Source organism: Mastomys coucha, unplaced genomic scaffold (assembly GCF_008632895.1).
Source record: "Mastomys coucha isolate ucsf_1 unplaced genomic scaffold, UCSF_Mcou_1 pScaffold16, whole genome shotgun sequence".
NCBI classification, from domain to species: domain Eukaryota; kingdom Metazoa; phylum Chordata; class Mammalia; order Rodentia; family Muridae; genus Mastomys; species Mastomys coucha.
This window is the reverse complement of record NW_022196898.1, coordinates 76,787,330-76,811,544: the sequence shown is the minus strand read 5'-3', so window position 1 is coordinate 76,811,544 and position 24,215 is coordinate 76,787,330. Positions and strand designations below refer to the sequence as shown.

General features: G+C 40.7%; 1 protein-coding gene across 1 annotated transcript in view; it reads left to right on the top strand.

The window, feature by feature from the left end:
• Window positions 1-23,172, top strand: part of Enpep (glutamyl aminopeptidase) — a 68,572-nt gene extending 45,400 nt beyond the window's left edge. The window contains exons 12-20 of the mRNA XM_031376170.1: window positions 7,263-7,396; window positions 7,542-7,597; window positions 10,230-10,380; window positions 11,770-11,843; window positions 11,952-12,056; window positions 12,149-12,319; window positions 15,528-15,668; window positions 21,352-21,430; window positions 22,383-23,172. Coding sequence (XP_031232030.1) covers window positions 7,263-7,396; window positions 7,542-7,597; window positions 10,230-10,380; window positions 11,770-11,843; window positions 11,952-12,056; window positions 12,149-12,319; window positions 15,528-15,668; window positions 21,352-21,430; window positions 22,383-22,526 — 1,055 coding nt within the window. The 3' untranslated portion in view covers window positions 22,527-23,172. The remainder of the gene's footprint in view (window positions 1-7,262; window positions 7,397-7,541; window positions 7,598-10,229; window positions 10,381-11,769; window positions 11,844-11,951; window positions 12,057-12,148; window positions 12,320-15,527; window positions 15,669-21,351; window positions 21,431-22,382) is intronic.
• The last annotated feature ends 1,043 nt before the right edge of the window (window positions 23,173-24,215 follow it).

Below are 24,215 nucleotides of genomic sequence, written 5' to 3'. Positions count from 1 at the left end.
GAGGCTGTTGCTGGGATGCAGGTGGCAAAAGGAACCCACTGGCGAAGAAGCAGTGTAGATGCATGGGGCCAGGAAAGGTTGCTATGGAAGAAAACACCTAGGTCAAGAGCTCAGGGGCTCACTAGAGTTTTAGGGTAACAGGACTGACCAAGTACAGAGACGGGGTGGTGGTATCTGTGGCTCAGTCAGGGTATGGCTCAGTCAGGGAGCAGAGTGTGAAAGTAAGAGGAGAGGGGTCTTCTTGCTCCCTTCTATCTATCAGGCATGTCTAAAGGCATTTGAGTCGCCATTGGCCATCTGTGCCTCTCTTCCTCGAAGAGTATTGTTTTGAAGAAATGATCACGTTTCTGGCTGTTACTGCTGGACTGTTTCTTCAGCAGGCACCGAGTGGTTGTTTATAATAGGAAAGAGCAAATAAATGCATGACTTGGGCTTGGTGTTCAAGGAGCTACGGGAACCAACCTAGCTTCATCTGAAACTTCAGAATCACCAGAAACAAAACAAAAACAAACGACAAATTAGGCACCTCTTCCTACTTCAAAGTGCCTGCTCCAATTTTAGGCTGTGCCATGAATTCCTGTTTCCTGTCTGAGGACATCTTCAGCTCAGGGCACAGATGACAAATGTGCCCCGGGTACACTGGATAGGCTAGCAGCTCATGTTACCTGTCTCACGTCCCCGCTCACGACACTCTGATGATTCATCGGTTAGAAATGCCCCCAAGCAATAATAGGACTTCCGGGATCTTTTATTTACACAAGTATTGTATGTGATATTTTAAGCAGTAGGAAGAAAAAAAAAAACGTAGTTTCTAAGAAAAGAAGTAAATCTCACACAAAATGTTTCCTGGCTATTCTGACCTAGACCCCTGCCCTCCCTCCCAGTCACCCTCATTTAAATTGTCTTAACTATGTTAAAGTGAGCTTATTATTATCAAAATATATTTTCCTATCTCTACTGCTGCTATTTGCAGTCATTTTCTTCTAGGCTAACCATTCCAAGTTCTTTTCTTATATAGCTGATGCTGGCAGCTTTGTCAATCTTGTGATTCCTAGTGTGAATGGTTGACAAGTTAACCATTGCTGTTGAAACTTCATTTGCTCTCTTTTTCTTTTTCAACTAAATTATAAGCTCCTTGAAGATTAAAATAATCATAGTATCTTTCATTCCCCATCTATTATCAATAAGCACTAGGCACCTGGTAAGAATTTGCTAAGCATGTGCTTAGTGGAGGATGCTTGCCCAGTCTGCTCTTCCTAGATCTTGGGTTCTGTTGTTGTTATGGTCCAGCTCTCTCTGTCTTTGCTATCAGTTGCTATTTTTGTTATAACTTTTTTTGTTGTAACGATTCACCTACATCTGATAGGATGCCATCTTTATGCCTTGATTTGTTACATTCGAACATTTAGAAGGGATGAAGGTTGTCACGAGACAAAGGAGTTACCAACCTTGTCTAAACACGGTGTTTCTGTAGACATTACTCCAGGACTGGGGTCTAGGAGAGGGACTAAAGCATTAATTCCTGTGTGGAGTCAAAGAGTTGTCCTAAGACATCCCTGCAGGAGTAGGCCTACGACATCATCCTGGAGTGAGAGTTTGGAGATGGGTATAGACTCCGGATGGTGATTTTTGGAACTTTCATGTCTGGAATTTATTAATTTAAATGAGTAAAACCTGGTGTTGTAGAAGTAGGATTTACTAAAATGTTTCAAGTGGGTATGTTCACACGTTTATCACCAAACAAATGGTGACCACATATCTTTAAACGTATCCAGGAGGGAAAGACTTTCTCCGTGTTTTCAAGCTGAGTCGTGTGTAACACACAAACCTGAAATCAGTTATGCTGGTTTAGAACCTCAGTTTGTCAGCTCAGCCTTGGTCAATCAAGTCTTGGAAGATTTAGCCACCTAAACCAAACATTAAGTGAGAATGCTAAATTTTGTACGTATTAATCATGTGTACTGACCTAATGAGCCAGCATACCCGTGTAGGCTAATTAGATATCTCTTCCCAGTGAGAATATACTGAATAAGGATTAGGGGAATCATAGGATCGAGCCATCGTTTTGAAGATGTCATCACACTGTGATACTAACACAATGCATTGTCCAGGCAAGCCAGTCAATGCACTAGTAAATGATCAATTGTGTCTTGATGCAATGAAAGTTGTTTGTTTATTCAACAGCCAAAGGAAGTGTTTCTGACTCACCATGTCTTCCAGGCGACTGTCTAGCAAATAACGACTTGGAAATTCTGGGTTTTGTTTGTTTTTACTTCTTGTAGTTCTAATACAACCTGAATGTCAGACTCTTTTTGTGGGTATTTTTCTCCTGGTACACAGAGAAAGAAACCAGGGGGACCAGGACTGGCAGAGCATCGATTACTTCAGGTTGCATGTTACATCTGGTTCTCAGCTGTATGATGCTACTTAGCAGCAAGGGATACAAATATGTGTACTCTAGCTCTTACCTAGTGGAAAGGAACAGTGTGACAAACAACTAATAGGTTTTCTTCCATGTATGCTATTCCCTGTAGAACCAGACCTATAAAAAGATGAGAATTGCATGTGCTGGCTCAGGTGGGCTCTGCCTGCTGGAATAGATGGGAAACATACCAGCAGATCTCCACTATATACCGCTCTCCTTTGTGGGTGCTTTTCTAAATCCACATGGGGGAAAACCCTTATGATAGGCAGGTTGCATTTCTCCAGGCTTTGTGCATTGTCTATTATGTATTAAAACTGTAGCTGAAGGTTGAGGGAGGCAGGTTATTGATCCTGGGCCATGGAGAGAGTCTTGTCTCAAAATACAAAGAACAAACCAAATGACACCAACTTCCTTTGCAGGCAAATGCTCTGCATCAGTCGCTGAGATCTGAGAGGAGCTCCGAAATTGTAATGCACACAATCATGACTCAGTTCCTCTCTTCTCCCTTCCTCCCCCATCTCTCTTCTCTTCTCCTTTGTACCATTCTGGGATCTACTAATTTGTGGAGGCTAGCCTTCAGCTCATGATTCATGATCCTCCAATAACAGTCTCTTGAATAGCTAGGGTTGCACATGTAGCACAATTTTGCACAACATTTTTTCATTATGTGCATTTGCGGTAGGCACGTGTGTGCTCTGGTGCATAATACATTTAACGATTATATATGGCTATAGAGGTCAGAGGTCAGGTGCTCTCCACCATATTTTTTTGAGGCAAGATCTCTTACTGATCCTGGAGCTCACTGTTTTGGGTAGACTGGCTGGCCACAAGCCCTGGGGAATTCACCTCTGCTTGCCCTCTTAGTACAAGGTTCACAGATACGTGCCTACATTGTGGTGTTGAAGTTCATAGCATGAGTCTTCCATCTGCTTGGCCAGTCTTTTACTCCCTGGACCATCTCACCAACCCTGAGAGGGAATTTCTTCGAAAGATTCCCTACCCAGGGATAACTTCTTCAACATGTGCCACACATAGTCATTTATAACATGGACAGTAAGAGTCCTTTCTGATCGTTATGTATACACTTTCAAATATATAAAATAAAATTTCGTAGTACAATTTCAAATGACCAAAGATTACTAATCTTAGAGTAGGTAGGGTGTCATTGTATGTTTTCTGTTTGCTTGTGCACACTTGTAGAAGCTTCTCATATGCATATACACAAAGAAAATTTAAAAATTTAAGCTTGATGAGTAATTATTTTTATATTACTGTGTACATTTTAGGCATTGGTTTTGTTTGAAACAGGGCCAATACTGTAGCACGGATTAGCCTTGAATTTGCAGCTATCCTCCTGTCTCAGCCTCAGAGTGCTGGAATTACAGTAAGGCATGTACCACCTTGCCTGGAATTCTTTATACTTTATTTTCCAAGAACTCCATAAAGAACACATGCATTATAATCATAAAATAAAATAAAATAAAATAAAATAATATACACTCTTATGCCCATAAGCAAACATTGGTTGCTCAGTTCTACTTTCTTCATTACATCATGGAGCAACCCTACCGTCTGCTGTTGCCAACGGTCCTCAAAGCAGCACAAACTTGGAAAGTCCTTAACTACTTCCTTCCGGGGTCTCAGCTTCCTCATCTCTAAAGTGAGAAAAATCCCAGTAACGTTAGCCAGGCTTAACCAGGGACATACAAAGCACAGTAAATTACTGCAGTATTTAGATGGATTGCCAGGAACTTCTCAACGTTATTTATATTTGCATGGCTATTTCTAGAGCTGGCGGCCTATCCTGTTTCATAATAATGGGGATGGCTGGCATCTGCTGGTCACACAACACCAAGCGAAGTGACCCCGTGTTATCTGCGTTATCTTACTTAATCTTCACAACAGGCTCAGGAGGACCGCTGTCCCCGTTTTCCTCTTGGGAAACTGGGACACAAGGAGGTCAACTGATCTGGTCAGAGTTACACAGCTTGCTGGTCTCGTAGAAAGGACTTTATCCCAGGTCGGTAGTTCCTGGGCTATCTTCAGTAACATACTGGCTTTACCCTTAGCAAGAAACTCTCCCAATAAAAACATTCAAAGAGCGAGGTTGCCAAAAGATTAGCTTCCTTTCAACAACTTCCCCATGGCCAAATGACAAAGGAAGATTAATACTGCACCAGTGAGGTAAGGGTTCATATTTTATCAAGTACCCGTTCTGAAGGTTCCTAAGAAAACTTATTGTCATGTTGAAGACTTGAGTTCTATATTATGAAAAACTACTGGGTCCTGGACATCTTCCAGACCTTGCAAAGGCTTCCAAAGTTTAAATCACCTTTCCTCCTAAACTTGCCTCCTTCTGTTCTGCGCTGCCAACAACCATCACTCATTCCACGGGGAGAGCCTTCGCCCCTCCCCCAGGCAGGAGGAGGGCTATACTGCCTTTACCACTAACGTGTCTCCACTCTGTTCCCACTGTGGTCACGTCAGTCCAGGTTCAAACCCTTTCTTGTCCTAGATTGCTACAGTTGGGTTCCAAGCAGGTCTTCTTGATTTAGAATCTAATCCAAAAATCTCTCCCATGGCACTGTCAAGAACTCGTTTTCTGGAAAGCAGACTTAAGCATGTATTTCCTTGTTTGACAATCTTCTCTGTGTTTTCACCTCCCAGAGGATGGATGCTCTGGCACGGCATGCATCATTAACACTAAAGCTCTGGGCTTCGTTTCCAGCCGTGCCTGCTATTTCCCAGTACGATTCCCTATGTGGTCCCTATATTAAACTCCTTCAAGTCTCTCCCTTAATGTAAGTTCTCACACCATTTCCTGAATGAATTATTTTCCATGTAGGCCAAATATAGATGGAAAAGTATAGAAGTGATGCTGATGGATACTTGTGATGTCAGAGCACAGTTTATTGTTATTATTATTAATTATTGGAAGAGAATTTTGTAATTATATTTATGTACAGAAAACTTAGCAGTGTACACTTTAACCCAGTTTAGTGGTGAGTTCTTTATCCTTTGCCTTGTCCAGCTTGGTAATGTAAGCCACAGAGTTAGGACCCAGACATTGCCTCCCTAGCGGCAGCTGACCTCACTGTATTTGTCATTGTGATTGGTCCTAATAGCTTCCACCAGCTTAGCCAGAGCACCCTTGTCTTCAGAGTTAACTTGTTTGAAGGCAACAGTGGTGCAGGTCTTCCTGTGGACCAGGCGCCCCAGCCTGGCCTTGCCCTTGATGATACAGTAGGGCACGCAGAAAAACCTCCTGCTCAATGGAGTTTTCATCATGGGCAATGACCACTAGCTGAGCCTTCTTGTTCTCCACCAACATGGTGACTGTATTGACCCCTGCTTGGAGGACAGGTAGTCTCTTAGTTGGGACATCCCCTTTGCCAGGGGCTTTCTTCTCAGCACCAGCTGGCAGCCTTGTTTTTCTTTTCCTGTTTTGTTTCTGGTCTGTACTTTTGCCTGTCCAGGGCCTGGGTGAACTGGTTAATGGCAGGAGGTACTTTGAACCGCTTATAGAGGATGGCCCTTTGCCACTGTAGCCTGATGTAGCGGGGCCATTTGATGAAGTGTGTGAGATCTCTTTTGGACTGGATGTCCCACCCAATGCCAAAGTTCTTGGGCTTTTTCTCAAACAAAAGATTGATTACCTTTTTGGCCTCCTGTTTCTTCATGACAGCCGGGAACAGGGGGTTGGGGATGGGGGCACCTTCTTCCCCTTGGCTTTCTTTCCTTCGGGCACCTTGCTTGGCTGGAAAAGAGAGATCCACAGGTATTATTTTTAAGGTGTATAGTTGGCCTAAAATTTAAGTTTCTCTCCCTTTAACACTGGGTTTCTAAAAGCCTGATCCTTGAGTCCTGCATATGTATTAGATGATACTCTGGAAAAGTTAATTTGATAACTCTACTGATGAAAAAACACTTGTTTCATCCAGCTGAAATAAGGATGTAGACAACCTTGCAAAGGCAAATCTAATTGAAGGCACAAGTAGAAAGTGGCTGGCCAAGAAAGAACATTGCACTGGGTTTCCTAGTCAATTGCAGCAGGTCCTTAACACCTCAAACTGTTACAGTGCTCCCATTGTTGTTCTGTTTAGCACTAGTTATCTCCACTAGCTACAATGTTAATATATTTTGGGAATTAGACTCAGGGGCTCCCTCCTGCTAGGCAAGTGCTCTACCACTGGTCCACATCTCCAGACCTGTTTTAATTTTATTTTGACACAAGCTCTCACTAGGTTGCCCAGACTGGCTTTGAACTCACTGTAGTCCAGGTAAGCCTATAAGCTGCCACGGCCTTCCGAGTAGCTGGAATTATAAACATGTGCCAGGGGGTCCAGCTGCGGTGATGATTCTGAGAAGGTGATCTTTAAATGTTAGCATCTCAGCCGTTCTTGGGGGAGAGGGGGCGCTGTCCTAGTGAACAGCCTTCACTTTGTTAACCCATTACACTTGGGAATGTGTGGATCACCCCCAGGAGGCACGCATTTCTTTGTCCTTAGGTACCACTGTTTTTCACTGCAGGACTGGCCAGCTTGAAGTTATTGTGCTCCTGAGGCACACTGCTGCTAGGGAGGAGTGTAAGCTACAAATGGCAGGATGCTTGTTGACATTACTTATTTCTTGTTCATCTTGCTCACCCCAGTGACATTCTAAAGTTAGGCAACTAAATAAGAATTAGGCTTAGGGGCTTTGGGTCCAAATCAAACTTGACTTCTTGAGCTAATATTGCTTTTCTTCCTTTTTTGTCTTTTTGCCCTCTGGGTCTAATTTCTCTGTGTTTACAGTGTATGCAAACATGTTTCTCATTAGTGCTTATTTACTGCCACAGGAATCACTTTGAATGCTAATCTTAGTGGAGATGTTTTTCTCAAAATAAACCCAGATCACATTGGGTTTTATCGTGTGAATTATGAAGAAGGAACTTGGGATTGGATAGCTGGGGCTCTCTCCTTAAACCACACGGTAAGGAACTGCGCGGTTAGGTAAGGAACTGCCCGGTTAGGAACTATTGTAATTTTGTTGTGAGAACAGCATTTTCACATTACTAATTTTTTTCCCCCAATGCTCTTTGCTTTGAGAATCATGGCTTTCATGTTTCCTCTTCCAGAGCTTCTCCTCTGCTGACCGCTCAAGCTTTATTGATGACGCTTTTGCTTTGGCAAGGTATGTTTTAAACTTAGATTAGGTCACTCAAAATACCCTGAGTTTTCCCATATGTCTTTAAAATTAATTATAGTTACATTTGATTTTTTTAATTGAAAACATCCAAATATCTGTATTTTAAGCATTAGTATTTTTTTTTTGCTCACTCCCTTTTTAAATTCATATGAGCTTTATAACAAATATTGATGTTAGCTATTCATAAAAACAAGCTTCCCACTCCAACCCCGTCCCTGTTATTGTGGGGTACGAGTTACTCCACACTGGGGTCTTTGACTTAATTAGTGATATTTGAAAGTGATCAGAGTGTATCTTGGACTGGTGAGGTGACTCAAAGGATAAAGGTGGCCTCTGCCAAGTCTGCCAACCTGAGTTCTAGCCCAGGACCCACGTGACAGGAGGAGAGATGTAATTCTGATATACTGTCCTCTTATCTCCACATGTGCACAGTGGCAGGCCCATCTCCCTAAAAAAGACAACTGAAATATAAATGACAGGGTTTTATTTTATTTTTTTTAAAGATTTATTTTATTTATTTTGTGTGTATGAGTACACTGTAGCTGTACTGATGGCTGTGAGCCATCATGTGGGTGGCTGCTGGGAATTGAACTCAGGACCTCTGCCAGCTCCGCTCGCTCCAGCTCCGCTCGCTCTACCCAGCTTGCTCCGGTGTAATACACTGCAGCTGTCTTCAGACACACCAGAAGAGGGCATCCAATCTCATTACGGGTGGTTGTGAACCACCATGTGGTTGCTGGGATCCGAACTCAGGACCTTTGGAAGAGCAGTCAGTGCTCACCCGCTGAGCCATCTCACCAGCCCAAATGACAGGGTTTTAAACATACCTTCAGAACTTGACTTAACAAATACACAGCGTGTTTCAGTTTTGTGAGCCCACACTTACTCCTAGATAGTTGGAACTAGAATTGCGAGTTCTTATCCAGGTTACTGGGACAAGAACAAGAGCTAGCATTGGCTAGCATTCCGACACCATTGTAGAGATTTGACTCTTTTTCTTCTTCATGACCTGAGAGTAGCCTGAACTTAGAGAAAGATAAGCAATCTAGATTGGGGAGTAGAGAGACGGCGACCATGGCGTCTCCACTTTTTCAGGTCACCTGACCCTAATAATTCTTTATTAAGTTTCTGCACGAGCTACATACACAGCTACATACACAGCTGATTTGATCTCAGAGTTTTTCAGAAGCTTTGCCTAAACATGAGAGTAGATAGATGCTAATTCCTTCGGAAGCCTCTTCTGGCTTCTGCCCGGGCTAAGCATTAATCTTTCACTCTGTGTCCTTTCCAACAGTACTGTATCGTCATCGCTTATTGTGTCCATACTGCCCAAGAAACACTCTTATGAGGATGGGCATCTGAACCTCGCTCATGAGAACGTGTGACTGTTAGAGTTGTTGTCTAAGCAGATCGATAGCTGGTTGGCTAGGATAACAAGCAGAAACATTTCACATGAATTCCTTAGATAACTTACGGGAAGTCGAAAGATGCCATCAGCCTTCCAAGGGTTGAACAATAGGCTTTTGAGCTTGACTAACATCCTGGTTCTGTAGAAGGTGGAGTAAGTCTCCTTCCTAACCACTGTCTAGATCAATCTCCTTATAGAAAATTAGAGATGACTTCAGAAGACTATTGTAAGGAGCAGTGAGAAAACAGGTACATGGAACCTAAAAGAAGATTTTTTTTTCATACAAATTCCTATCAAATTCTGTTACTTGACTGAAATACACGCCCCTTGGATTTTTAACAGCAAAGATGCATTTTCCAAAGCACTTCTGCAGTGCTCCCTGGTCCTTACAGGGAGAGGTAAAGATATGTAATTTAGGGCTGAGCCTTTGATCACAGCTTATGCTCAGGATCGTAAGCAGCCATGTCTTCTCCATTCACCACTCCTCACCACAGAGAGATGAGACTAGCATTTTCTTGGATATCAACATTCAACATACAAACTTTAAAGACTATTCTATTTGATTTTTTTTCTCAAATACACCTGAACTAAACTTTTTTTTTCTTTTTTTTTTTCGAGACAGGGTTTCTCTGTGTAGCCCTGGCTGTCCTGGAACTCACTCTGTAGACCAGGCTGGCCTCAAACTCAGAAGTCCGCCTGCCTCTGCCTCCCAAGTGCTGGGAGTAAAGGCGTGTGCCACCACCACCCGGCTTGAACTAAACTTTTAAAAATACTTTTCCATAAATTTTTGTGGAACTGACTACCATGGTATCACAGGGGTATCAGTTGAGTCTCAACAAGAAACACAATTTCTTTTCTTTCTTTCTTTTTTAGTATTTATTTTATTATTTTTATTTGTGTGTGTGTGTGTGTGTGTGTGTGTGTGTGCACTCACACATATGTGGAACACACAGAGGTCAGAATTGGGCATCGGATCCCCTAGCGCTAGAATTATAAGTAGCCGTGAGCCTTCTGAGAAGGGTGTTGAGAATTGTGGGCTTCTGTAAGAACAGCAAGTGCACTTAACTGTTAAGCCAGCTCTCCAGCAGTTTTTTTAATTACTTAGCAGAGGAATTCTCACGAATATGAAATGCTAGGGTCACCACACTGGTCCTTTCAATTGAAAGTCTGGTTTTCAATTAATTGTCTTATTTATTTTTTTTCTCTCAGAGCTCAACTTCTGAATTATAAAATAGCTCTGAACTTGACCATGTATCTCAAATCGGAAGAGGATTACCTGCCATGGGAAAGAGTCATTTCAGCTGTGAGCTACATCATTAGCATGTTTCAAGATGACAGAGAGCTGTACCCCATGATAGAGGTGATGTTCACGTTATCAGTATACCAAAAACGTAAATGTTCAGTCGATTAGGGTGGCTTCTAGGGGAAGGACCTCTTGGGGAATATCTATTCGCCACTTGTGAGGACTTGACCAGTCAATGCAGACGGGCTGTCTGATCTTTTTCACTTTCAAATGTTTAGTATTTGTGTTTCTGTATGTCTCCAAAAGGTATCAATTTTAGTATCAAAATGACTATAAGACTATTTTATTTAAAATTTTAACACTTTAAACTATAAAATAGAACCCACTTTAAAGTGGATTTATCTGCTAAAATTGATTTATTTTAACAAAATATAGCAAAGTAAAAAACTATATTTTCTTACTCTTGGATTTTTTTTTTTAAAATTTTCATCTCTATTTACCTTTTCTTTGTCATTTCCATAGCTCTTTGACAAGCTACTTGCAATTTTAAATGAATTCTGGATCTGAATCTAATTATTTTGTGTACTAAATGAAAGGCCTCAGAAAAATGATTTGATATTTGTGGTATTGATTTGTGATATCAAAAGTGATTTTGATATTCGATATTTGTGAGTGTAAGTTTCACTTGTGTAATAGGAACATTAGAATACTTGCCTGCCAGTGGTAATAGGATAGTGAGGACCCCTAAATTGTCTTTATAAGTCTAAATCGCTGTCATTCTTTAACGTCTCACTAATAGTTAAGCAATCATCTTAGTTTCAGAAGTATATGAGTTGTCTTCCTAATTATAGTGAAAAAAATAAGTTAAAGAGGGTGTTATTTTAGACTTGTTGTTTCTTCCTGTTGCAGTGATAAAAATACGCTGATAAAAGCAATTCAAGGGTAAAGGGCACATTTGGTTCACAGTTCCAGGTTATGGTCCATTGTGGGGAAGTCAGGGCAGCAGAAACTTGAAGCAGTTTATCCTATTACATCAACAGACAAGAGCAGAGGCTGCTCAGCTTACTGTCTCCATTCTTAACCTAGAATCCCCTTACCAGAAAATGGTGCCACCCATGGTGGGCTGGCTCTTTCCACATCAAACAATGGAAGCAAGACAAATCCCCACAGACTTGCCCCAAGGCTTGCCCAATCTAGACAGACCCCTCCCTAGGACCCCTCCCTTCTCCCACGATTCTAGTTTGTGTCACATCGACAATCAAGACGAAGCATCGCAGAGGGCTTGCTCAATGTTCTACAAAACATTAGAGAAAGACCTAGAATGATTTTGATGCTTAGGACTGAAGGAAAATTCAACGTTATTAAATATGAACACTTTCTTTTTCTAAGCACTGGCCCAAACTTCTCAGGATTAGTAGGGGAAAGATGACAATGGGGGCTCTAGGTAGACAGAAGATGCGGAGACTAGCAAGTTCTTACTCATGATGTACTGTGCTTCTCTTTCAGACGTACTTCCAAGGCCAAGTGAAGCCCATTGCAGATTCTCTGGGATGGCAGGATACTGGAAGCCACATCACAAAGTTATTTCTTACCTTTTAAAAACTAATATTCACCTAACATTTGCGTATTTGTGTTTTAAGACATAGTGAACATTTGCTGAGGCCCTGGCTCTGTGTTTGTCTTTGAAGGTTACTCCGGGCCTCTATATTAGGATTCACATGCAAGATGGGAGACAGAGAAGCCTTGGGCAATGCTTCGCAGTTATTTGAAGCCTGGCTAAAAGGGAGTGCAAGGTGACTACTCGCGTTGTTTGCCTTGTGTAGAAGATTGGAAACAGAGTGTGAGTAAACACATAAAATGCCTGAAACATTGTTTCTTCTTGCAGCATTCCTGTGAACCTCAGGCTTCTCGTGTACCGCTATGGAATGCAGAACTCTGGCAATGAGGCCGCGTGGAACTATACTCTAGAACAGTATCAGAAAACATCTCTAGCACAAGAGAAAGAAAAATTGCTCTATGGGTTAGCTTCAGTGAAGGATGTAACACTCTTGGCAAGGTAAACTGCTGTTTGCTTTTTGGTCCTGGGGGTTAAATCCAACCAATGTATTGTCCTTACCAGGCAAGTCTTCAAGCACTACTGTGTACACTTAGGTGTAATTTATTTTTTCATTTCTTTCTCTTTTTGTTTGTTGTCTAGACAGGGTCTCACTGGATGGCCCTGTAGATTAACATTAAGGCAATCTCCCTGCTTTTGCTTGTCACCGGGCCTGACATGTTTTAATGTGTAATTTAAAATAAATTTGAGGGACTGGAGAGATGGCTCAGCAGTTAGGAATACTGACCGTTCTTTCAGAGGACTCCAGTTCGACTCCTAGCACCCGTGTGGTGACTGACCCATGAGTGCATAACTACCACAGGAGCTGATGGCCTCTTCTGGCTTCTATGTGCACCAGGCTCTCTAGTGGTGCATAGATACATACACATAAAATAATAATAATGAAACATTACATAACTAAAGTAAAATTGGCTTAGATTAAATAAAGAACATGACCATCTTGACATTTGTCAAAACCTTGTGCTAGATAGCATGGTGCTAATTATATTTGTTAAAGAATTTAGCAACTACTTTACATGTTTTAGCAAGAGTCTTATGGATTCAGGTGTAGAAGAAGATTGCACAACAAGACAAAACAAAACGCCTTCAGGGCCCATGGTATCAGTATAGTTTCTAGCATTCCCGCAGCTGAGTGTGTCAAAATGTTCCCCTAAGCCATCCCTTGTGAAAGACAAGTTGTACCCCCTTATCGTATCTGCTGTAGAAAGTGGTTTGAGTGGTTAATGGTTTTTATAATCTAGTTGTGAATTTGAAGCAGTACATTTTAGACCTTGAGTGATGACCATAACAAAGTGAGGTTTGGCAGCGAGTTTGGGGTGAAGAGAAGTTTCCTGGAATTCCTTGCTTATATGAGCATATGATAAATGTGCTGTATTTCACACAAAACCAGGTTTACTCATACAACTGCAAGTGTCTCAAAAGGTAGCCACATCTGCTTCCTATCTGTTGGGACTAAAAGGCAGTACAACAAGGAGTCGCTGATGTTGGCTGCTTTTGTCTGCAAGTCTGGTTTTTAAATGACTTGTTAAACCTAAACCCTAGTTTATGCAGTCTATTAAAGAAAGTATCAGATAGTTTCCTCCTTTCTACATTTTCCTTTTATACAAAGGAGACACACATCCTTTTGTAGTGATGGAGAGAGGGATGCTCTGTTTCTTGCTGGTCTTCCTCAAAGAATTGATCTAAGCTGATCCTGGGCCAAGTCTATTGGGTTTTAGCCAGTCACACTTTACCTGTTGGAGCACTGTCTGTCTGCTAGAGATGAATGACTTCTGCTCATGAAGTCCTCAGGTCGTATCTTCTGCTCATGAAGTGCTTGTGATGTATAATACTCTCGTTTGTCCAGAGGCTTTTTCAGCCTTCCTACACATCTTTTTGTGAGATTGAAAATAAGTTTAGGGTTCTCCTATACAGTCGACAAGCCAAAGCAGCATGAGTGTTCCTAAAACCATTTACTATAGTCACCCCATCTTGCCTGTGGCATCCTGTTTTGCTCTCCTTCCATATTGGGCACTGCACACAGTTAGATATTGATCTATAGGACTTTCCCTTGAAGAAGGAGAAGACACAGTGGTATTTCCTAACATCCTGCAGCACACGAACTGACCTTAAATCTTGAGTTTCCTTTGTCTCGCTTATGGTAAATTTCTTGGGTCAAATGTCTTCCTTTTCTATGGCTGTGCCAGAGCACCCCAAAACTTAAAGTGAGGAGAGATTAATTTTGACTCATGCCTTAGACATCTGAGTTCACATTCCAATGCTTAGTCCCTACAGAAGGCAGAAACATCACTGTAGCAGATGAGTCAGGAGAAGGAAGGCTGCTCACCAGGGGCAGCCAAGAAACGGGGAGAACTAGAGAAGGAAGCAGAGACAACACACACTCCTCAAAGTGATCCACCGCCTTCAACTAAGCAGAACTGCGTCACAGCCTATTGAGCTAAGCATTCGTCACAATGGACAAATCACTGATGAGGACGGCACCGTCATGGTGCCAATAGTTCTAACACATCACCAGCAGAGGACCGAGCTTTCAACTACAGACCTTTGAGGATATTTTATATCTAGACTCCAGCACTAAGTGTGCTTGACTTCGATATATTATAAAGTGTCAGAAAAATCTATACATTTCATGCCTTTATGATAAAGGCTATTTCTCTAATGTTCCTCACATCTCAAGTTGAACAGTAATCTTTTAACTCTTCTTTCCCCTAAAAATAGGAATGGTCCAAGTCAACATGCAGGCAGCCATTGAACGAGACAAGAAGATTATAAAAATGTATCTGGTTATTAGCAGTAGATATTTTTGAGGTGCCTTTTTCACAGTAAACAAAACATGTGGTGACTTCAGATAGAAATAATTCTAATAGCAATATGAACTTAGAAGGCCAACTTGAGTTAACACCTCAGAATAACAATTGACAAACATCTACCTGTTTGTTCTTTCATTTATCCTAGATTGAGTTGTATTAAACTATAGCTAGATAGCTTATTTAGCAAGTAAAATTTAAGTTTTGTCCCATAGAATAAGACCTTAAGTTTTTCTTTACATATACTTTTAAAAAAGTAATTAATTAATTCAGTAATTAATTCAGTAATTAAGTAAGTGCTTGTAGTCAATAATTGGTCTTTTATCAGAGCACTTGTTCAAATTTATTTTTTATTGTCTTGATATTTCTAAAATAATTTAAATTTTAAATTAGTTGAATTTTCAATAACCACTTTAATATTTAATATTAACTAAATTTAAATTATTTCAGTACTCACCAAAACTAGAGGTTGTTCTTTTTTAAAAATTATTTATTTAATGTACATGAGTACACTGTAGCTATCTTCAGACACAGTAGAAGAGGGCATCAGATCCCATTACGGATGGTTGTGAGCTACCATATGGTTGCTGGGAAATTGAGCTCAGGACCTCCAGAAGAGCAGCCAGTGCTCTTAACCACTGAGCCATCTCTCCAGCCCTGAGGTTATTCTTTAAAAACAGTTAAATACACTAATTTTTAAAAACATCTTTCCCCAGTTGCCATATTTAACTCACTCTGTCAGTTGACGGCTGCAAGAATTGAGTTACTGGGATGAAAGCCATGAGAAATTTAGGCGATGGTTAATATTCACTTTGAAGCATTTTCTTCTTGCCTTCTCTTAGGTATCTGGAAATGCTGAAAGACCCCAGTATTATTAAAACTCAGGATGTATTCACCGTTATCCGCTACATCTCCTACAACAGATATGGGAAGAGCATGGCCTGGAACTGGATCCAGCTTAACTGGGACTATCTGGTCAGCAGGTGGGATGATTGGATCATAGCCTCTTGTCTTCCTTGTTTGGCATACCCTATAGGTGCCGACTTCCTATCTTGGGTGTGCTTTCTCAGACCTCTGTACCACACCAAAGTGGCATGTTGCTATGGTAAAGGACCACAGGACTGTTCTTCTGGGTATGCTCATTTAGGCACAATTCATTTCTCTTAAAGTTGCTGCTTCTGGTTGATCCACAGGATTCTGAGATCTGGAGAGAGAACTTAACAGCACTAATTTTTGTTTAATCAAAATGTGTTAATGTAGGGCTGGAGAGATGGCTCAGTGAATAAGAGCACCAGCTACTCTTCCAGAAGACTCTTCAATTCCTAGCACTCACATGGCAGCTCACGACTGTTTGTAACTCCAGTTCCAGGGAATAGGACACCCTCACACAGACTCACATGAAGGCAAAACACTAGTGCACATGAAAATAGTAATAATAATAAATGAATTAATATAATTCTTCACACTATACCGTTGCCTTGCAAAATGTCAGATAGGCGTTTACTTCTCAGCTACTCTTTGCTGAAAACTAGATGAGAATTCCTGGAGTTGGGCTCCAAGAAGAGCCCTCTGACTCCAGAACTCATCTGTGCAGAACTTTCATCTCACTGGCCACATAATAAACTCTAAGTATTTCAAGTACTTGTTTTTCTAAAGATTCATTTATTATATGTAAGTACACTGTCGCTGTCTTCAGACACACCAGAAGAGGGTGTCAGATCTCATTACGGGTGGTTGTGAGCCACCATGTGGTTGCTGGGATTTGAACTCTGGACCTTTGGAAGAGGAGTCGGTGCTCTTAACCCACTGAGCCATCTCGCCAGCCCCATTCTGAATACTTTTTAAAAGAGAACTACATTTTTTTAGGTGATAGTACTTTGGGAGGTAGGGTGGGTCGAGACCTGGTGTATTCACTTCTGTGTGTGTGTGTCATGTGTGGTGTGTGTGTGTGAATGTGTGTGTGTGTGTTGGAGTATATGTTTGGTGTAGTGTGTGTGTGTGTGTGTGTGTGGTGTGCTGTGGCATGTGTGGTGTGTGGTGTGTATGTTTGGTGTGTATGTATGGTGCATATATACACATGATTTGTTGGTGCTGGGGATTGGAAGATCCAGGGCTTTGTGTTCTCAAAGCAAAGAGCAAACACTCTATGACTGACCTACATTCATGCCTCATAATAGCGGCTTGAATATGAGAACGGCTGATAACTGTCAAAGAGCAGAGTGAAGGAGAAATGATTCCCCAAAGCTTCTTATTGCTTTGGCCCCATGCAGAGGCTGTGCTGCTGTGCTCGGCTCTGATCCTCTGAATGCAATGCTCAATTTCCGTTAAAGAGACATTGATTTGGCAGACTATGAGATAGAGTAGAGATGAAATATGTTTCCCAAATGATTGTGTACATGGTGGTGAAAGGCCATTTGGCTTGTGAGCCTCATGTTAGAAAGTCTCTTTGTTTTCTATCTTACTCTTTCCTGTCGGCAGAGGTTGATTACTGTCCTCTGAGGCACATGGCCACAGGAGTGACTTTTACTCTTTTCACTAGTACTATTCTGTCTGTTCCTTTCCCTCTAAGATATGCATTGTGTCTCTAGCTTTCAGTTAAAGTTTCCTGCAATGCTTTCACCTGTTTGTGATGGGCTTTTGCTTTTTCTGTTCTTATGACTAGTGAGAGTACCTGCTCATTTGTTTCTCAACATTGGTCTGAGGATGTGTGTGTGTGTGTGTGTGTGTGTGTGTGTGTTCATGCCCATTGTTTACCTGTTTGTAAGTGCTTCAGTGAAAGACTTGGTTTAAACTGAGCAAATCTATTCAACAAGCACATGCCATCTTAGCGTATGAATTTATCTTGGGTGAGGAACACTTTTCATTTGTAAAGATGGTTACCTACTGTGTATTCTCAGTTAGCCGAAAGACTCAGAGTCTACATATGTTGCAAAAAAAAATTTATATAAATAAAGCACAGTGTTTACTTCTAAATTATTGTGAAAAGATAAAAATATCTTGTGTTTATTATACAACATAACAACTAATAAGTAGAAAAAACCTTATAGAGACCATAAACATCTGGCTTTAAAGTAAATGTGTTAGATCTTATAAACTAAGCCTTTTCCCAAGGACAGTGAATTGACTGACCATTGTCAGAGCTAGGCTCACACGCCTCGCCTAAGGCTTTTTTAATATTTCTTCATCATTGGCTGCTCTAACATTCATGAGATATTATAGCAGATGGTCCCAATACAGAAATCACTCAACAGCCACATACATGTCTGTTACACCAAAGGCATTATTAATTATATTTGGTTTGAAGAAATAGAATTTCCCTACAAAAAATTGTAAGAGACAAGTTAAATAGAAATGAGCCAAATTTTATTCAAATATTTCCAAACTTCTAAATGGTTTCCAAATTTTGGATCGAGTGTTGTTTCTGCCTGTGTGTCTGAACAATTTATTGTTAGCCTCAAATACATGATCTGCTTTTCTACTGAGCTTTAGTATTGCTGTTTGCAGGTCACTAATGTGTTCTCCAGTTTGAGCCTTGAACACCAAGCCCCAGTGTATAAGGGAAATGAGTCTTTCGCCCTTGTGTCTCTGAGGATCAGTGAGCTTAGTAGGTCAGCAGTGAGGCTTGATCGAATTTGATTTTAGTTTGTCACAGATGAAAAAATTCATTAATTTCAACATAATGAGCATGGCCTAAACATTATCTCAAGATAATTTAACAAGCACTTAATTATAAGTTTTGAATACATCAAAATAATTTCTGTATCTAATATTAGGTTTACAGATATTAAGTCAAAGAAGATGATCTCATCTAAGTTTTTCAAGTCATTTAAGATATACTTGAATTCTTATTGTAGTTTCAGCTACTTTGATAAAGGCATGGAATGTCTCTGCACTTCACACCATCTTGGGTCCTTGACATGAACATAATTTGCTGCAGTGTAGGTAATGTTTATATAAGTATTTGCAGTTTTCATTCAGTGCATCTGTTGCTAACTCCCAAATACTTCTCTTAGTTTTTAGTTTATAAGACTCAAACAACAATAATAACACAGAAATTGTAGGCCATTCAAATAACTATGACTTGCAATTAGCAGCTGTTCTTGGGACTTGTAGACTTTCACTGCAGCAACAAACATATTTTGCCTTTTAAAAATTCCCATCTTCCTCTTACAACACCAATATGTGTACTCTTCAGAAGTGGCAGGTGATAATATTTAAATAATCTATAAAATGGAATTGGTCAAAAATAATTTCTGCTGTCAGATGAGTGTCTGTCTGCAGTTGTTTCTCTATGAATGCTTATTAGATACATGTGGAATCACACTAGCCACATATTTTTATGATTTACTCTTTTCATATCATATTACCACTGAATAAAAGAATTTTATGATTTCTGATAAATGACACTTTATAGTAACTGCCCATTTTCCCAGGAAGTTCCTGTACTTAGTGTTGTTCTTAAATATCCTTGCTATCATTTTATTTCTTCATTTTTATTTTGAAATTTTTAAAATTTTATATGCATGGGTGTTTTGTCTACATATCTGTTCGTGTACCATATGCTTGACTGGTACCTGGAGAGGCCAGGGGAAGGCATCAGATCCTCTGAAGCTGGAGTCACAGATAACTGTGAGCCACCATGAAGGGCTCAGAATTCACCCTGGTCTTCTAGAAGAGCAGCAAGTGTTCTTAACGGTTGAGCTCTCTCTCTGACCCCTAATGCCTCATTTTAAATTAACATTCTTCCCTCTAGTGAGTAATGTAGTACACACATTATGTGCTAGGTTTGATCTTTGGCATTGGGGCTGCAATAGGAAAGACAAACAGACCCAACTCTCTGTTCTTGCAGAACTTAAGGCATTGGTGAGAGCAATATTATTATATCAAGAGTTTCACACATGCATGCATGCAACCTTAGTAGTTACCCAGAAAAGAGGCTCAGGGTACAGGAAAATAATGCAAAGGGGAAGCTAAGCAACTCGAAGGAGGTTGGAAGCAAGGTCTCCCCAAGGAAGTGCGGGCTGAACTGAAGGAAGGGCAGGAATGAGCTGGGTAAACAAGAACTGAAGGATCTTGGCTGAGGCTACCAGGAAAGAAAGGGATAAAGGTCCAAAGGGATAGAGTCATGTTAAAATTTGACTTTGAGTCTAAGAGCAACGATAACTCAGTCATTAGACGCTTGAAACAAAGTGAAGTGAAAATGAATGCTTGGGTTGGCCATGGGGAGGCACAGGCACCAGGGAGACCAGAGTGGATTTCAGAAACACAATTAACTTCTTCAATAGGCAACGGACAATGGTCAACTGGCAGCAAAAGAGAGTGAGAACTGGACCATGGAGTAATAGTGAAGATGAAGGATCCGCAGGCACGGAGGGATAGGGAGTAGGAGAGGAAAGAGAGGTGACAAGGGCAAGCTTGAGCTTGTAGCAGGGTTCAACTTGCTAAGTATAATCTATCATCTATCTATATCTATCTACCCATCTATCATCTATCTATCTGTCTATCTATCTATCTGTCTGTCTGTCTACCTACCTACCTACCTACCTACCTACCTACCTACCTACCTATCTATCTATCTATCTATCTATCTATCTATCTATCTATCTATCTATCTTCCTTCCTTCCTTCCTTCTTTCCTTTCTTCCTCTCTCTTCCTTCCTTTCTTTCTTTTGTTCTTTTTTATTTTCCAAGACAGAGTTTCTCTGTATAGCCTTAGCTATCCTAGAACTCACCATGAAGACCAGGCCTGCCTTGAACTCACAGAGATTTATGCCTGCCTCTTCCTCTCAAATGCAGGGATTAAAGGCATGTGCCACAACCATCATGCTTTTTCTTTTAACGGTAAGAGGGGAGGGTTTTTGTTTGTTTGTTTGTGTTTTGTTTTTAAAAGAAAGATATGGTCTCTTGTCTGATGCCACTTAAAATTTGAAAAATCAAAAAAAGGCAGCTATATTTATTGATATAAAACCATTAGTAATTCTAGAAAGAGCTATTTAGGACATGGTGGTCAAAGGACAACTTTCAAGAGTTCAGGTTTTTGTTTTTTGTTTGTTTGTTTTTTCCCACTGTGGAACTTTAGGATTGAACTCAGGGCATCAGGCTTGCATGACCTGAGTTTTTTTATTCTTTAAGACATCTTGGGCTGGTGAGATGGCTCAGGGGGTAAGAGCACCGACTGCTCTTCTGAAGGTCGTGAGTTCAAATCCCAGCAACCACATGGTGGCTCACAACCACCCATAATGAAATCTGACACCTTCTTCTGTGTACTCATTTATAATAGTAAACAAATCTTTTAAAAAAAAGAAAAGACATCTTATTTTTTCCTATTGTGTTTAGTTTCCTTTGAAAACTACTTTACACACACCCACACCCACACATACATGCATACACATACACACTCACATGTGCATGCACACACATATGAGTGCATACCCCTGTGCACATGCACACACACATGAGTGCACACATCTGTATGTACACACACACACACACACACAGTCATACACACACAAGTGCACAGAAATGGACACTCACTCGTGCACACATGTGTACACATGAGTGTGCACACACACATGAGTGTGCACACACACGTAACTTTCTCGCCTAGTAAAAGATTTCATGCTTGAAAACTAATATTCTGACTTACTCGCCTCCTTTTCTCTACAGATTTACACTCAATGACAGAAACCTTGGCCGGATCGTCACCATAGCTGAGCCCTTCAACACTGAGCTGCAGCTCTGGCAGGTATGGAGGCTGAGTCCACTTTGCTTGTCTAGGAAGGAACAAACTTAAACTCATCTCCAATTAAACCCTAGATGCAAGAAAGGGGGGGAAAAGCCCTTGTCTAATGAACTATACACTGCCTTTTTCCCTAACTTGAAAAAACATTATTCAAATGACAAAGAAATAATGAGGTTTAAAATTAAGAAATGTAAGGTCTGGGAAGGTTGGGACTGGCTCATGGAAATGTCCCCCTATCCAGATGGCCGTCTGTGACTCTGAGATAAGTTGGTTGAGGCTTGAGTCCATTCAGAATTGAGAGTTTGGGATGTTTGAAACTAATATCAACTCTCTGAAATCCCAGCAAAGGAAAAAAAAATGTCAATGTAGGACAAAAAGATGTCATGAAGTTTCCACATCTGTGTATTAGATATTGAAATGTTTTGATTCTTATATATGTTAAGAAACAAAATCATTCTTATTTTTGAAAAGGGCAGTAACACTCTGGGTGCGTTTTAGGGGTAACCTGGGGGGAGTGGGTAGGAGAGAGTCTAGAACTTTGTTGAAGAGAAATTTTTCTTTTAAGTCTTTAGGAAATGAAAGTATATGAAACTCTCCAGACCCCTAGAGTAAAAGCTGGAGAAAAATTATCACATCACAGGCCACAGTTTCTACAGAACACTTTAGTAAACGTGACAATAGAGACAAATAGAGAAATCTACAGAAGTGGGCATACTAATCATGGCATGGTGACCTTCTTCACGATCAATGCCTCTTGTGGTAAAACAAGCTCTCAGGGGCCCCAAACCCAGAGGAGTGACTGCGCATGTGCCTGGCAGGCTCGTTCTGAATGCTACACCAGGAGATGCCATCTAAATAAATCCCGTACGGGAGAAGCAACGCTCGTTTCCAAATGCAACTCCTGAAGAAGTGGGCTTTGGATGTTTTTTCTAACTACTTCCCCTGCCTTTTCTAGATACAGAGCTTTTTTGCAAAATATCCAAATGCTGGTGCTGGAGCAAAACCTAGGGAGCAAGTGCTGGAAACGGTGAAGAACAATATCGAGTGGGTAAATGTGAACAGACAATCCATCGGCGAATGGTTCACTAGCATGCTGTAGGATGGTCAAAGAATTTCGTCTATATCTCCGCTGCACCGTGGAGCCGGAGGTGGCCAGTTTTACAAACTGCAGAGGGAGCCTTCGAAACTAGTTCTGCTTTTGCTAAGTACTGTATTTATGTCTCGCAAAGCTTTTAAATTATTTCTCTTTGTTTTTGCAGGAAGATACTAATAGAGTATTTAATATACTCAGGGATTTCTGCTAAGTGTACTTCATAAGAATGTCTTTATAAACTGAAGGGTTTAATAGTCACATTAATGTCTTTAAATATCATTCCTTGTATCTTAAATCTGTGAAAATGGAGCAATTTGGTCCTAGCTTTACATTTTTAGTACCAAAGAAACACCACTTAATCTTCTCTCTTGATTGATTTTTAAAGTTTAAATACCAGTACTTGCAGGACGTATTGCCATCTTAATCTTTATTTTATTATTCAGAATTACATAGACCTAATATCATTTTATTCACAAATGTCTCACTGCTCTAAATCCTACCAAAGTAACCTTGGCTTAAGTTTTGCTCAAGGATTGAATGAATGAGCCAAAGAAATGACTGACTGTTGCCTCTGGTCTTATGAAAGCGATCAAACAACGCTGTATTCTTTTTTAAAAAAAAAAATAAATTTAAATTATTACTTTGAAAAACACATTGTTTCTCAGTGTCACCTTACTCCTGAGTGAATGTGACGGTAGCATTGCCAAAATAATTTGGCACATTACAAGTATGCTTCAAAGAGCCTGGCCTTGGTCATGCATGACGCTCTTTTGGCTCTCCTGATGCATGCAATGTTCCCTTCAGATGCGCTATGAAATTAGTGGGCACGGAGTGCTTAACTGTGCTCTGTGGATTTTTATAGGGAAGAGTGAAAGTAATTGCAAACTGTTCTGGAAGGAGAAAAGAAGGATTTAAATTTAGCTTTGCCCTCCCGAGCAGCTAAAGTGTGAAAATGGAGAAACTCGAAGGTTGTCCCCCAGCATAGCCATGTATCTAAGGATATGTGTTCTTATAGATAAATTTTACATGTAAACAAACCTTTAAACCTAAACCTATATAGAATACCACTGATAAAAATTATATATGTAGACCAGTGAGATGACTCAGGGTGATAACCTATGTCCCATTCCCAGGCTCCACAGGGTAGGAGGAGAGAACCCACATCTGCTTATTGTCCTCTGACCTCCAGACATGTGCCGTGGTGTGTGTGTGAGTGTGTGTGTGCACGTGCAGACAAGCAGGGGGTATATGTTTGTAGGGGGGTATGGGTATGCATGTGCCCATGATCACATGCACACATACTAAATTAATAAATACAAATTTTAATTCATGTATGTAACTGGACAGATGACATTAGTTTCATAGAAGCTGGTGGCCGGTGTCTATTGATTGTGACACTTGATGCCCAATTGATCACCATGGCAGTCCAGTAGGCAGAACAGAGAGAATCCCTGTTTTCTCATCTGTTCCACTTACAAAAATCTAAATTTACTTGGAAAATTCAGGGCTGGTTTGCGGAGAATTGAGGGCATATGTACACAATTAAAAAAATGCCATCTTTCAATTTATTTACATGATAGGCCCTCTACCATGTACCCCACTGCCATACTTACAGTTGTCTGAGATCAACAAGTGACTTTAAAAGAGTAATGGAGGAAATGAGCTTGGGGGGGTGGGGGACAAAGAGGGCAGGAA